This window comes from Eremomyces bilateralis (genome assembly GCF_010015585.1).
Source record: "Eremomyces bilateralis CBS 781.70 unplaced genomic scaffold P152scaffold_2, whole genome shotgun sequence".
NCBI classification, from domain to species: Eukaryota; Fungi; Ascomycota; class Dothideomycetes; order Eremomycetales; family Eremomycetaceae; genus Eremomyces; species Eremomyces bilateralis.
The window spans coordinates 2039576-2054553 of record NW_022985068.1 but is presented as its reverse complement, the minus strand read 5'-3'; the positions used below and the strand labels follow the sequence as shown (position 1 = coordinate 2054553).

At 51.8% G+C, this 14978-nt stretch overlaps 4 protein-coding genes across 4 annotated transcripts; 2 read left to right on the top strand and 2 right to left on the bottom strand.

Moving 5' to 3' along the window:
- Positions 1-2615: 2615 nt before the first annotated feature.
- Positions 2616-5462, top strand: P152DRAFT_388840 (uncharacterized protein; the record flags this gene model as incomplete). Its single annotated transcript, XM_033675951.1, has 2 exons — positions 2616-2821; positions 2873-5462. Coding segments are annotated over 2 exons (2796 nt in total), but the record flags the coding sequence as incomplete, so codon positions are not given.
- A 1130-nt stretch (positions 5463-6592) lies between these two features.
- P152DRAFT_135818 (ATP-dependent permease MDL1) lies at positions 6593-9539 on the bottom strand. Its single transcript, XM_033673811.1, has 3 exons — positions 9300-9539; positions 6908-9209; positions 6593-6844 (listed from the first exon to the last, which is right to left on the bottom strand). The coding sequence occupies exons 2-3, from the start codon at positions 9140-9142 to the stop codon at positions 6782-6784; spliced, it is 2298 nt and encodes a 765-aa protein (XP_033538369.1). The 5' UTR covers positions 9143-9209; positions 9300-9539; the 3' UTR covers positions 6593-6781.
- A 323-nt stretch (positions 9540-9862) lies between these two features.
- P152DRAFT_493177 (hsp90-like protein) lies at positions 9863-11972 on the top strand (the record flags this gene model as incomplete). The annotated part of the gene is made up of 4 exons (XM_033682192.1): positions 9863-9886; positions 9948-10508; positions 10569-10990; positions 11044-11972. 4 exons carry the CDS (start codon positions 9863-9865, stop codon positions 11552-11554), a joined length of 1518 nt encoding a protein of 505 aa, XP_033538368.1. The 3' UTR covers positions 11555-11972.
- Positions 11973-12104: 132 nt separating this feature from the next.
- On the bottom strand, positions 12105-14702 carry P152DRAFT_470721 (uncharacterized protein; the record flags this gene model as incomplete). Its single annotated transcript, XM_033680999.1, has 4 exons — positions 12105-12377; positions 12435-13182; positions 13246-13336; positions 13394-14702. The coding sequence occupies 4 exons, from the start codon at positions 14700-14702 to the stop codon at positions 12105-12107; spliced, it is 2421 nt and encodes an 806-aa protein (XP_033538367.1).
- Positions 14703-14978: the final 276 nt, after the last annotated feature.

Here is a 14978-nt window from a genome sequence, read left to right as displayed (position 1 = left end):
TACCTGCATGCCTTTCTAGTCGCCGGGGACACGGTACTTCAGGGCTATTTGCCTGACGACTTGACGGGATTGGGGTATTAATACCGCAAACATTGCGCTTGACCAGGGAATCTGACAAATTCGAGCCCCCATTCTTTGGGCAGTTCAAATCGATGCGAAAGATAATACCCCTATGGCACCCGATACTTCACCAACGTTGTTATCCCTATAAGGAGTCCAACTCGGCCGGCTAGATGACATGACCAGAGAGATTTCGCGCCCGAGACAACGCAATGTAATGCGGTGACCCCAACACTGCGACTCGAGTATCCTGGGTACCACCAGCGCAGGAGAACTGTCGGTACTTTCAAACTATTCTGGGAACATTTAGCCGTGTGGTGCGCATCGCGGTATCCGGTTAGAAAACAGAGCCTGGCTTTTTAATCCCAAGTGTCATGTCTGGCATGTGATGCAGGTGAGAGATGCGGGCTATCCGATGTCATCATTCTAGATACCCTAGACATACTCCTTCGATGCTAATGCGTAATTTTTAGATGCCGGGTACAGAGCCTTCGCTAATGAAAGAATGCCTTTTTTTGACACGGCGCCCGACCCATTCCACTGAACCCTCTCGCTGTAACTGAGGTCTAATTCCGGACCCATTCGCCGCATTGATTGTTTTCAAGTCTGCGAGATGGATATCCGTTGACGCTTATTTGAAGCTGTTTTGGTCATCCTAGGACCAGCGACAAAAAGTAGACCATAGGAGGGACGGTTCCTGAGGAAGCCAAACTCTTAGTCACCTGCAAAGTCGGCGGAATAATCTCAAAGGCTGCGCCGAATGTTGAACGTGCAAATATGACGTTGATCAACCAATCCTTCGCCTGACTGGTGGTATCAAAACCTAAGTTGTGTCACCCTCCAACTATGCAAGGCGCTCGATCCTGCTTGTCTATGGAGGACCCAGGACCTGCGACCACAAGACAAATACACGCAAAGGAGACTTTGATTTCATGGGCGGGTAGCGTATTTCGATGTCGCTATGCATTCTATTCAGCCATCTCCCGATCGCCTTGCCAAATGAGAATCCATACAGCTGACATGCAGTGTTCGCCTCGCCAGTTCATAACTTTCATCCTCTTCAATGTCCTCGTTCTTATTCCGTCCTGGATACATATATCAGGAATGGAGCAATGTTATTGAATTGATGCATATGCCCGACCGTCTCAAATGGTCGAAGTACCATTCAAAGAAAGGGTTCCTCATGTTTTTCGGAAGCGACAATCACCTCTTCATATGTCTAACTCCGTCTCCTGTATCCAGACAGACATGAAGAGGTAGTTCCATATTGCAATTGCTGGAGTCGAATATAGAATCACCATTGCAAAAGCACGGTACATCATCCGGTTTGGTCTACCCATTTTCCTCGCTTCGCACTGTTTGGATCGATCGGTGATTTCGCAAAGATTTGTGGCTTCCTGGGTATCGCTTCCCCTTTTTGCTCACTCTATCTCGCTAAATGTGAGAAGTACGATACCATATTTTAGAGAGGTACATATTTGCTTGAACGGAGTCGCGTGGGCACCATCCCTGCTTTTGAATGCGTGAGATCGCAATTGATCTCGATTCCAACCGGGATTTTCTTGTTCCAGCTTATTGGTGGTCGAGGATAGGACTTGAATGGAAAAAATGACTTCGAGTAGAAGAATGCATCCACATTTTTCATTACCGTTTCTTAAGTACTCAGCAATTCGGGTGAAACACGGACAATGTTGAGAGCTCGGATGAGCGTTTGATATTCTAGGTCCGCTGCTTGATATGCATATCCAGCGTCGCCGTAAATATCTCGGACGAACCATCCTGCAAGGTCGGTAAGAACCTGCCTCGCTTGAATTCCCTTCCTGTTCCTTCGAATATATGCCGCTGGATTTTGTCAATCCACTGAATGGAAGCTCGAGTTCCTTTGCTCAAAAAGCACCATGCCGGGATGGCGTTAAGGGATGGCGGCTCTTATCCACCTGTGTACCACAGGGAAACCATGGTCCAACATCTAGACTTTCTGGTAGCATGGAATAACTGTATGCGAAGGTATGTTCAATTGTCGTCTTGGGCAGTGCATTAGAAGGGAGTAAGCAACGAATGTATTGATGTCGTCAAGCGCCCTACACGTGACAGACCTGGCTAGGTTTAGCGTAAGAACTAGCATCGCTTACCTAAGACCATTGACCTCTCAGATACATTTGTTTCCTCCGGATTTTCGGCGCGTCCCAAGTCCCGTTCATATCCTGATGCCTCCCTGTTCTCTATAATATCAAACTGCGTACGGGACACCGTCTTCTCATCAAACTCCTTTAGCCCTCAATCACTGCGATATTTCTTAACACCTTGTCCTCGGATTCTACATCACCACATATTCCCATTGATCGTGCCCTTCATGCCACGCCGACATCAATTGTGCTTGTCTTCCGTTCGTTCGTCATTTCCAGCACCGCGTCCCATAAGCCGTTTAGGTTGCGTCCGGGTTAGATGAGTTTGGCTAGGCTCATGTATTAACTTCACCATTGCATCATTGCACTCCTTCCGGCCTCACTTCCCCCGTTGCAACTGGGTGGTACCCTCCTATCGCCATGCAGGCCATGCGCCAGAAATTACGGCCGAAACACCAGGTCCTCATCCTGAAATGTTATCCACGATACCAGAAGAATACGACGGAGGTTAAGCCAAATTCCAGTGAGCTGAGCTACTTGCTATATTATGCGAGTACGCGTCGGAGCAAACTCCAGAAAGTCGGCAGCTATCTAGAGAGAAAGAACCTAAGCGATGTCCGGAATAATCGCATTGGGTATGTACGCTGTGTGACAATTGCGTTCCTGAGCTAACGGTGTTTGCGCAGAAATGTCCAGGTTACGCTCGCCATCTTGAAATCCCTTATCGAAAAATGCCCCCGCGATTTGTCCCTATACGGTGGCGCCGTCCTAAGAATTCTAAACACCGTCCTCCGATCTCATGATATTACAATGGTGGAAGCGTCTGTACCCACATTCGAAGTATACTGCGCGAAGCAAGATCCGGCATTCCTTGCGGCCGATCAAGGGTATCTCAAACAGTACGAGCAAGTGATTCGGCTGTATGTTGCATTCGCATCCAAAGAATACCGTATCCAAGGGAAGGCCAAGAGTGTTCCTCTAGCGGTACGATTCCGAAGGATCGGTTTGGAAGCCATCAAAAGTTTGACCATGTCGGAGTCTCTGAGTGCTGAGACCGAAAGGCAGCTCGCGCTGGTCATCCCGGTCATTCTCGAGGCCGTCTACAGCTCCCGCGGGTCTGATCTGCTTGCAATTGAGCAAAACGAGCATGAACGGGAAGAATGTGAGAAAGAGCAAGCGTTTCGCCGGAGGCAGAGCGTCTCGACCGTACAGACATCCGAGATATCCGAGCACGATCCAGTCGCGAGAACTACCGAGGAATCCGACAAGTTTGCCGAGCAGTCGGTCTTGATAGCTGCGTTACAAGCGCTTCGTCAAGTTTTCAGCGTCAACAATCGCTCTCAAGTTCGACAGGCGACGACCATCGTGCTTCAATTCGTAACGGAATGCATCTCGTTAGAGGGGCATTTTCCCACCTCGGAGTCGTTTGCGGTGTACGCGGGCAGTTGGCCCACGATTCTCTTCCAGATGATGTGCCAGTGGACTCCGGTGCAGGACCGATTCCTCATCATTGTCACTGCGGTGGAGACGTTGATCCGATGCCCCATCGAGGAGAAGAAAATGGAGAGACAATGTCTGTTGAGCATCATCATTGCTTGCCTCCTCGGCTCAAACACCAACTTCATCGGGTTGAGTGTTATGGATGTTCTCGTCGGACTCATCCAGCACTCCCTCCTTGTGTTGCAACAGGGTGGTAACGACTCCATACGTACACGCCTATTGAACCAGCTCCAGACCTGCATCAGTAACCTTGCCACCCATGTTTATTACAGCGATCAAATCTCCGATATGACTCGTGCAATCCTAGCAAGACTCAAACCATCGTCCGATCCGATTGCAACTGTCGCTGCGATTGAAGACCCCGAGATGGCTGCCAACGGGATTGTAAGTGCCGGAAGCTTGGTGGAAAAACCGAGCACCGACGGATTCTTCTCGTTCGAGACTGCAAGGGAACTTGCCCTGAACTCGATAAGGAATATTCTTGAGGTCGCAAACCAGAGAGCTCTTGAGACGCAGTCCAAAGCGAATCGATCGCCAGTAGACATCTCTGTTTGGGAAGGGACCCAGTGGCTCCTTCGGGACCCTCATTGGGAGGTTCGGAAAGCTTACGTGGACGCCTTTCTCACCTGGGCGAACCTCGAACTGAAGAAAGATGATCTTAAAGTTCTCGAAGAGAGTCCTCGGCCGAAGAAGGATGCAAAAGACAATATCAATCACCGGCAGAGCAGCCTTGCCAAAAGAGCCGTGTCGAATGCATCGCAGAGAGAACGCTGTCACACAACGAAATCGCCCTTTTTACAGCGGCTACACTTGGCCGTCTACGAGAATGCTCACCAGTATGCGCAGTCCGAATCGGACATACTTCTTCTTCATCTCCTCCTGGCGACACTCGTTCGGACCCTTGGGGTAAACAGTACCCAGTGCGGTCTTCCGATGATAGTACGGCTTCAGGAGGACATTCAAGATTTTGACGATCCTACTTCCAAGGTTCACATTGGCGCGTTGGTGCACGGGTATTTCTGGGCACTGAGCGTACAATTCGACTTCGATGCGTCGTCTACCGGCCGGGAAATTCACAATGAAATATCTCGACGTATGAAGGTGGGACTTTGGCTATATGGGCTCACGATTCCTCCTCGGCCACTTTCCAGTTTGCCATCACCAGAGGGAACGGAGAAGTTGTCGGCGGACATAGTGGAAGAAGAGGCATTAAAACCCTTCGACAATCGTCAAGGCGTTGTTGATCGCATCGCCGATGCTTACTCAATTGCGGTCAACTCCCCACCGTCAAGCCCTCCTCGTTCACCAAATCGCTCCTTCTCGACCCCTTTTGTCCAGGTCACTTCTCCTTCCGTCCCGTCCATTTCACGATCACCTCATGCCCTTCCAAACAAATGCCGAGAGCAAATGCTGTCTGACTGGTCAAAAGAAGCATGCATGGAGGCGGCTTCCAGCCGATCCGACTCATTCACAGGTTCTGGTTTTGGTACAGCCTCGACACGACGACACTTGCTTGCTGTTCATGCGCAGAATGGCGTCGACTCGGTCTCCCCGCCAAATCCCGAGACTGCAGGCCATTCTCCACAGCGGGCCGCATTTCATTATCCTTCATATCGCTCTCGTCCAGCTTCCAGTGGAGTTGGACTAGGCAGTAGAGGCCCTGGGTGCCATGTTGGACGAGCTAGCCGAGCGACCAGCAACACCGGCACCCCAGTCAGCGCTTCCTCTCGCCGTAGTACGGTACGTGTCGAAGACTTGAAACGGGTACTTTCCAGCGGCGGTCTTACGACTCTCACACCTGGTATCATGGCCGCACAACCTGAGCCGTCCGACACAGCTAGTGAAAGCATGGCCAGCGCAAACGGCCTCTCTTTTGATGGCTCCGAAGCTGATGACGATCCGAGTTTTCTCCGGAACTCCATCGAAGATCCCCAATCTCGGGATGGTACACACGACACGGATACTTTGGACGGAAACAATCCGTCTCGACCACCTAGCTCGTCGGGGAAATCGCAGATAGAGAACGTGGCCGATCGTTCCACCAACTCTTATGCTCCATCGCTTAATGGCGAAGACGTCCCACCTGTACCGCCATTGCCAGCATCATTACAGGGGCTGGCCATCCAGCGTTCTCGACCTACCACCGCGAGCGAGCATAATGGCAAGGTGGTTGGAAGCGTTAGTGGAAGAACTGCGAGAAGTCGATCCGGTGTCAATGGGTCGCCCCGTGGCAAGGTCAGGACACAGCATAATGGAAGCGGATGGGCTCAGGATGTAAATGGGTTGCTTCGTGAAATTGACACTGATGACCCAGAAATACGGACGGATAGCGAGACACGACTTGGTGGCTTGGTGATCCCGCCGTACTAATACCTATGCTCGGGAGTTACCTGACATACGTCGTCACTGCTCAGGGCATATCAATGAATTGATTTCCTTGAATATCCATCACTCCGCAAACGTTGGGGTGGAGCGTTGTTGATTGGAGATGTGGTCTGCATTGAGTACCTTGTATTATGTACACGAAATATTCCTATGTATTTTACAATGTAAGAGATGTCGAAAAGTCTCTATCCATCAAGGTCAAAGCTCCTCTGCATGGAATTAATGGAGGCCATCAGTCCATTGAGGACTGACCCAAGGCTAGGGGTATGTCTCGGCCTCGGTGTACGAATGGATGGGTTTCAGGTAACCCCTTTGGAGTCAAGAAGTGTGTAAATCAAGACTCGGACTTGTGGTTATGGTGCCTCGTTCGTGTCGATAATCGTTAGTGAACCCGCTGGGTTGGCTTTGAGCGTCGTAGTCTGATCTGCACTGGAGTTCTTCTAGCAGGTTGGAAAGAAGTGCCAAAGGCCGACATCAACTTTACCCAACAGAGGATGTATAAGTTCCAGTTTCCGATTGCTCAAAGTTACCTGCATGAATAGGCGATAAAAGGGACTCTTGTGCCATGTTCCAAGCCCATGGCTCGATGACTGAATGACGACGCCTCCGCTTCTACCTCTAGTTTCGACATAGTTGAGATATGGTACACCCAAACGCCGACCATGCAAATAGCCGTGATCATTCTGCCGATTCTTAACCCAATGCGTGAGCTACCTCGGTCTAGCAGGGACCTCTGAGGGTTCAGCTTTCTTCGCCTCCTCCTCGGACTTTTCCTGTTCATGTTCAGCGTCTTCGTCGCTCTCGAGGTCATATTCGCGCTCTTCCTCCTCGCTTACTTCGCCCCTATTCTCTCCTCTCTTCATAAGTGCATCCCCTCCTTGCATCTGCCATTCCATCAATCGAGTAAAGGCACCATCACGGGTAGTTAGCTCTTCATAGGTCCCTTCCTCAGCGACCGTGCCGTCAGCGCCGATACAGATGATTCGATCCGATCGTTTAATGGTTGACAGACGGTGTGCAATGGAAATGGTGGTGTTCTTCTCTCGGAGGAGCGTATGCAACGCTTGATTGACCAGTGTCTCGCTTTCGGCGTCCAAAGCACTAGTCGCTTCATCAAGAATCAAGATGTCGGGATCTTTGAGCAAGGCACGGGCAATGGCGATCCGTTGCTTCTGACCGCCCGACAGTTGGGTACCGCGAGCACCAACATGGGTTTCTAGGCCCTCAGGGAAATCCGAGATGAACCCACAGTTGGCTTTGCGGGCGGCTTGGATGATCTCCGAACGAGTAGCCCATGGCCTACCATAAGAAATATTCTCGGCAACCGATCCAGAAAAGAGCACCGGCTCCTGTCCAACATAGCCAATCTTGCGACGGAGTTGCTTTGCGTTCATTTCGCCAATATCTTTCCCATCAATGGTGATGGAGCCGGAGCCAGGAACATAAAATCGCATGAGAAGACTCGCAACGGTAGATTTCCCAGCACCGGATGGCGCGACAATGGCAACATTGGTACCCTGTTCGACTCGGAAGCTGAGGTTTTGAAAGATCGAAACGGCAGGGCGAGTGGGGTATGAAAAAGAGACACTATTAAACGCAATGTCGCCACGAGCGGAGAGAACGCGGGCGCCCTTGGTTGGTGAGGGTGGAGTGCGATCTTGCAACTCGAAAAGTCGGGTAGCAGCGCCAACACCCTTCATTAATTCACCGAAAAATCCGCTGAGGCCATACATCGAACTGCCAGCATAAGCCGTGTACATCAGAAACGATGAGAGTTCGCCAATACTGATGTCTCCGCCTTGGACCATGCCGCTTCCGCGAAAGAGGATGTATAGGATGGTGATGTTCCCAGCAAACCCGGTTCCACCAAAGAAGGCGGCTGACCATTTGGCCTCCCTCACTCCTAGATCATAGATCTTGCGAACTTGCTTGTTGTATCGTGACACTTCTTGCACCTCCCCTGCAAAGGCCTGGGAAGTTCGGACGCTTCCCAGGCGTTCTTCGGCAATCTTGGTCAATGTACCCACACCCTTTTGTAATTTTCGGGAGATATTCCGGATGAATCGACCGAAAAAGAATGCACCCCCGCCAATGATGGGGAAAAGGTAAAGGAAGTACAGGGTCAGGTCCAAACTGACGTATGCCATGAGGGAGAAGCCGGCAGCACCACTGACGACGGCCCGCAATCCATCGGAAAGGTTCTGGGTGACACTCTTCCCAACGATGATGGTGTCAGAACTCAGACGAGAAATGAGATCACCAACGCGATTCGCATCGAAGAACTCGGCATCTTGAGTCATGGTTTTCCGGAACAGCTGAGTCCGCAAGCGCGCAACAATCCGTTCACCCACTTTCCGCAGTAAGATGACTCGTCCGAAGTTGGCGGCTGCCCCGACGGAAAAGATCGCGGCGAGCCCGAGGTAAAACGTCGTTGGGTCCAATCCCATGAGGAAGTCCGCCTTTCCCTCCGGATCTTTGTTGGCAATATCCAATATCTTTCCAATGGCGAAGGGGATTGACATGGTCACACCGGATGAGACGAAGAGGCAAAGGACGGCAACGCCCAACATCTTCCGCTCCGGGATGGCTATCATGATAAGCCTCCATATCTCACTCATGCCTCGGTTTTTGGATCCTTCTTTGCTGAGTCTCGCTCGTAGGTTGATTTGCGACGCTTGCGACGCCTTCTCCGAGCGCTTGAAATCATTTTCGTCCTCCTCTACATCGTCCTCATCCTTATTCCGGTGTTTGATCTCATCGCGGTATGATACTTCCTTCTTCGCTGCTTGTAAAGCTCGACTTGTAGCGAAGACACGTTTCGATGAGCCGGCGGCTGCTTTGCAATCCGAAACTGCGCTGGGGAATGACCGAGGGACCCGATGGAGGAGAGTTCGCGTGCTTGAGAGGGTCAACGTTCCGAGGCATCGCGCGGAAGGAATTGCGAAGGTATAGGCGACATTCTTTCCTCCCCGTGCAGATAGGAGCGATTGCACCGGCGATTTCGCGGACTGAGCTCCTTGAGCAGCCTGGTGCCAGATTCGCCGGGTGAAGATGTGGGATGGGGAGGACATGGTTGCTACAGGTTCGAACCGTTGGCGATCAACGGCACCTATACACAACAGATTGCCTTTTGGATTCCTGGATAGAGATTCGGGTCATCAGGATGTCTTAGAGGGAAACGGTTCTGGGCGGGAAAGATGAATGTATCAAGACGGGAGTGGCATTTACAATGGAAGATCACCAGCAAGAAGCGGTTTCGGAGGTTTCTAGGGCCTTAATAATGACATGGAATCATAAGGGAAGCCGAAAGTGAGCCATGAGGCAGCAACCCGAGTTCAGCCTTGACGCCTTATAACCGCGGCTGCGGCCCGACACGTGATAACATGTAACTATTGTGTCAGGTGCATGATCAGTTTCATGCCTTAGGCTGTCAGGCAAATATTTAGACTTCACCCCGCTATCATCGGATTCCTACATGTATTTTCTGCTGTTCTATTCGTTTTTATACGAAATACAACCGGAAGAAACAGGAAGAAAGACCGGTCAGCACTTCAGCAGATTGGCAGAAGGATGGAATTCTAGGAAAACTTGGTTGGATACCATCGGTCTGCTGTGGCTCCAGAACATTCCAAGGCTTCCCTTGTCTTAGCTTACTTCTCGCACACTGTAGGAACTTAGCTACTTCTCCTCCCTACCACCTCTCCCAGTTCCTTCAATATTAATAGCTACTTCGATTCCATCAATCTGCCAAAGCCTTGCCAAAGCCAATTCACCGACTGTGATCGCACATCATGCCAGTTGACTACAGCAAGTGGGTATGTGGACCAACCCATCCCCAGCTTCACTCATCCATTGTTGACTGTGATATCTCTGTAGGATGCCCTCGAGCTCTCCGATGATTCCGACATAGAAGTACATCCCAATGTCGACAAGAAGTCTTTCATCCGGGCAAAGCAAGCCCAAATCCACCAGGACCGCCTTCAACGAAAGCACAATATCTCGACGTTGGGGTACGAGCGTATTATTAACGATGGCTTGATGGATCGAATCGACCGCCTCCTCACAGCACTCAAGTCTCACAAAGCCAACGCATCCGCTCAATCTCCAGAGGAACTGGTTTTTCAAAGTTTAATCGAGTCTGCTGGCGATCCGTCGAAGGATCGACCCCCGCCTGCACCGGAAGGTGTGCATCAACACGTGGAAGATCCTCCAACGTACTCAAAAATGATGGCCGCTCTAGTCGACCAAGTCAAAGCAGCGATTGACAAGGACACCACGAAAGATCGGTATGAAGCGTTCATAACCGAGGTGGGAAAACATAGGGAAGAAGTCGCAGGGCTGCAAAAGCAGCTCTTGGCAAAGCTTGCAGAGCTTGAGAAGGAGGAGAAAAAGCACATTACAAGCGACAATCTTCATACAGGATTCGACTACAGCTCAGTACGAGGACACTAACCGGACATCCGGAATATAGAGGAATATGACGCTAACTGCGCATAGGTTTCTAAAGCGAAACAAGAAGCCTCATCATCGAACCCCAAGTCGGTCGAGCTCTTGAACCCCGGAAGTGCTCAACGGGATCCACTTCTACGAGCAGACACCGGGCAATCGTCAGGTGCCGATGCGGACGTCGAAGATGGGATCCGGGCTGAGGAGGAAATCAACGAGGATTCCGTCCGTGCCTCGAAGTTGGGCAAGGAGTTTGCAAAGATTGACATGGCCGACTACCGAGCACTTCTTCGCTTTATCCAGGAACATCCCAAGGTTCTCAACGAGAATGAGACGGATGGCCTGCTGATTGAGGCTTTTAATAGCCAAATTGCGGGGCAGGATAGATACGCGAGACAGTGTGTCCACCAAGCTTTGCTTCTACAGTACTGCCGATCGCTCGGCCTGGACGGAGTGCAGTTGTTCTTCAAGCGGTAAGAATTTGACTCGTCCCATGGACCGTTAATCCGTACTAAATTCCACACAGAGTCACCAGTCCCGGACATAAAGCTCAAGCACTCTTCCTCGACGATGTCAAGGGGACGTACGGCAAGATCAAAGTCAAAGCCGCCGAAGAGAAGGCCCGACAAGAGAAAGAGGAAGAGGAAGGAGCCGCTGGGGTGGAGCAAATCCAGTTGCAAGCGGTCGACCCAAACACCACCATTACAGTCAACGTTCCCCCAGCCGTTGAAGACCCGTCCGTCGCACCTCCAGAGCTTGTAGCCGCACGGGAGATCTTCGATTCATTCCCGCCAGGCCTTCAAAGAGCCCTCGAGACCGGTAGTTTGGACGAGATCAATAAGGTTCTTGCGAAGATGAGCGTCGAAGAGGCGGAAGAGGTCGTGGAGAACTTGTCAAATGGCGGCATGCTGAGTGTGGAGGAGGGCGTCATTGATGCCACCACTGAGGAAGGTCGGGCGAAGATGAAGGAGATTGAGGCTGAAAGGGATCAGGTCGTGCATGACGAACCGACGGATCTGGCACCCAACCCGGAATGAATGGCAACGTGTCACATTGATCACATTGGGTGTTCGATCTCCCAGCTACAACCTGGGAATTCAGTAGACGTACTGCTGTTAGGGTAGTATGATATCTGCCTCCGGAAAGACACACTTTTCAAACTCTACCAACGGAATGCTGCTCCGTTATAGTTGTCACGAGGATTGTCGTAAAATATGCTCCCTCAAAGTATCTCATTGATTGGTACTTAATAGAGAACATCAGCGTGTCATTGCTTCGTAAGGAACCTAGTCTGCTATGCTTTGCTTGCCATGAAGAGGTCGATCTTCTAAAACACGTATTCAAGTCGTGCAAATAATTGAAGCTAAGCCAACGAGCGAAAAACCTAGGTATTCATAATCTAGTCCGTCCATTCATTAAGCTTGAGAGATATCTGCGAAAGAGGTCGAACAGGCTTGAAAATTACCGAAGCAGCGACTGACAAAACGCTCAATTTCGGCCCATACGTAATAGCTTCAACGTCATGGCTTGATATAATATACTCAGCCACTCCCAGAAAACATTTCGGCGGTAAATCTCAGTCTCCTATCAATATCTCCTCCTCGGTACCCTTCCTTCTTCCACCACCATCCGCTCCCGATCATAGATACGCTCGACCCCTGGGGGTAGGAATGGCGGCGGTGGAATTGGCGGACCCGCCAGAAGGGGAGGCATTGGCGGAGGCCCATGCATACCCATCGGGGGTGGAGGAATCCCGTGGGGACGATGCAGGTGTTCACGCTCCCATTCGATCTCACGAATGCGACGACGACGCTCGGTTCGGATGCGGTCCGAACGCTGGACGAGTTGGAGTACATCTTCCTGTTGCAAGGGTCAGTGACTGGAGTGGAAGAGCCATGAAAAGGGGCGATAACATACGTAGCGAAGATACTCCATGATGTAGAAGAAGTCCTCCGTCTCATCGAACTGGTAGCCGGACTCAAGGATCGCTTCTTTGAGGACAAGATCCTTAGTAACCTCAGTCCACATATCCTTAGTTCGCCGAGACGGAGTTGGAGGAGGGTGAGGGAGGTGTCTCTCTTCAATCTCTCTTTCGCGGATAGAGATATGGTCCAGTTCGCGATCCACCGGTGGGCCCCCTTCCCTTCTCCGGATCTCAACACTCAACTCTTCCCTCGACTCTCTCGCCTTTGACGGGAGTGCTGGAATCGGGCTCGGCGCTGGCGGAGGAGCAGGCAACACCTCCCTTCTCGGGGGAATCCCATAATCCGTCGCAAACTCTTCGCCGTCCCCAATGAATTTGGCGCGACGGGCGCCATTGTATCGCTGCCAAGTAATCTCTTGGCTTCCACCGCCCGTACCGTCCATTTGAACACGATGAGTGCCAGGTGGAACGTCCACGTGCTCCCAATCCTTAGTTGCGCCATTGTAGGCTTCCCCAGGATACCCGCGTTCCATGGCACGTCGGTTGTAGTACTCAGCTTCGAGGTCGAGGTCGGAGCCTCGAACGCGGCTACGAGAGCGATGACGGCGTCCGGGAGACGAAGAAAGTGATCGACGACGGGGTGAATGAGAGAATGAGACGGAGCGAGCGCGGCGCCCCACAGGACGGCCTTCGCGTTCACGGTCACTGATGTGGATGGTCTCACGGGCGCCATCAGCATCTCTGCGACTGGGTTAGTCACTTCCAATGTAGAAATCGGGGTGGAATCTATGGGACATGGCATACTTTCTACGTATATCAATCTCCAAACTTTCATCCTTTACTGGCTCCGGTGGCGGAGGAGGTGGCGGAGACGGTGGACTAGCAGGTCTCAATCCTAGAGAGTTTAATGATAAATATGTGTACAGCACCGGTTCTAGAAGCGGCTACTTACCATGGTCAATCGTGTAGACATGTGTGATCACGTCACGATGTACAGGAGGAAGATATTCAGGTTCAACGGTTCTCGTAACGATCGGTTCCGGTTCCGGTTCCGGAAGAGGTGGTGGTGGTGAAGGACTCGATTCCGCCCTCCGGATGATGATCTCTTCCGTTGTCTCTCGCGCTGGAGCTGGGGGAGGCGGTGGGGGTATGCTCGGTTCTCGTCTCCTATACACAAACTCTTCGTGTTCTCGCGCGACAAGTCTTCCGACCGGAGGCATGCTTCGGCGTCGGCCTCGGGAGCGGACAGTTCCACGATCCGTCGTGAGGGACGAGCCGGAACTACTGCTTCGGCTTCGGCTCCTTCTTCGATAGGTCACTCCCCGCATGGAAGGCCTCGCATCTCGTTCGTCTCGACGGATGATCACCTCTTCCCTATCAATACCTTCGGGTCGCCGTCGTGGCGGAGGTCCTCTAGATTCTTCCCTCCGTATTTTGATATCAAGCTCATCTTGGTCGATACCTTCGGGTCGTCGGCGTGGTGGTGGCCCTCTGGATTCTTCCCTTCGTATTCTGATATCAAGCTCATCTTGGTCGATACCTTCGGGTCGTCGGCGTGGTGGTGGCCCTCTAGATTCTTCCCTCCGTATTCTGATATCAAGCTCATCTTGGTCGATACCTTCGGGTCGTCGGCGTGGTGGTGGCCCTCTAGATTCTTCCCTCCGTATTCTGATATCAAGTTCATCCGGATCGACCACTTCGGGTCGTCGTCGTGGTGGCGGCCCTCGGGACTCTTCCCTTCGGACTCTGATCTCCACATCATCTCGGTCGATATCACCACGTGGTCGCAGTGGACCACGATCTGTCTCCACCCTTCTTATGCTGACGTCTTCCCGTTCGATGCTCCTCTCCCGCACCCTTGGAGGACCTCGATCTTCACGTTCCGTCCTCCGAATCGAGATTTCGGTATCATCCAGGTCCTCTCGTCTCCGTGGTGGTAGCCGATAACTCTCCCGGTGATCTCGGTCACGGATTTCGATGTCCTCTCGCTCATACGGCCGGTCCCGAGGAGGGGATGGGCCGTAGTCATCGTCTCTACGTCGAATCGCAAGCTCTTGCGCTTCGCCATTGCGGTCGTAGTCATCTCGCATGAAGTCAGGGATCCGTCTCGATGGACGATCGTCAGGGTATTCGGCGACGGGCGGTCGAGTCCGCCGTGCGCCGGGTGAATGACGAATGTCGATATCGAGGTCGTCAGATGCACGTCGTAGAGGACGAGACGGGTAATCCCGGTCGTCATAATCGTCGTACCGGCGAGACATGTTACCCAAAGTATAGGTAGAGATGGTTGAGCCAGAAAATTGTTCAAAGCTGACCGACGCGGTCTTCAGGCTTGAAAGTTCACGACTTCGCTGCTCGCCAAGGTGGGGTACAGGTGATCAGGATGTCAACGTGCAGGGAGACGGACTCGATGAGGGGCTGATATTTGGGACTTTGTCGGACTTGGGCGAAGGCAGGTAGCAATTAGAAGTGGCGTGCTGAGCAGAAATAACCTTTACCCGCGCATAGAGTAGTTATACGGATGGCTCAGGACCCGG

What these genes read in the sequence shown, in the direction of transcription:
- P152DRAFT_135818 (XM_033673811.1), bottom strand. Translation starts at nt 9,142, where the DNA reads ATGTCCTCCCCATCCCACATCTTCACCCGGCGAATCTGGCACCAGGCT. An exon ending in GAGGAGAGAATAGGGGCGAA is followed by an intron (nt 6,845 to 6,907) that starts GTAAGCGAGGAG and finishes GAACATGAACAG; the next exon opens with GAAAAGTCCGAGGAGGAGGC.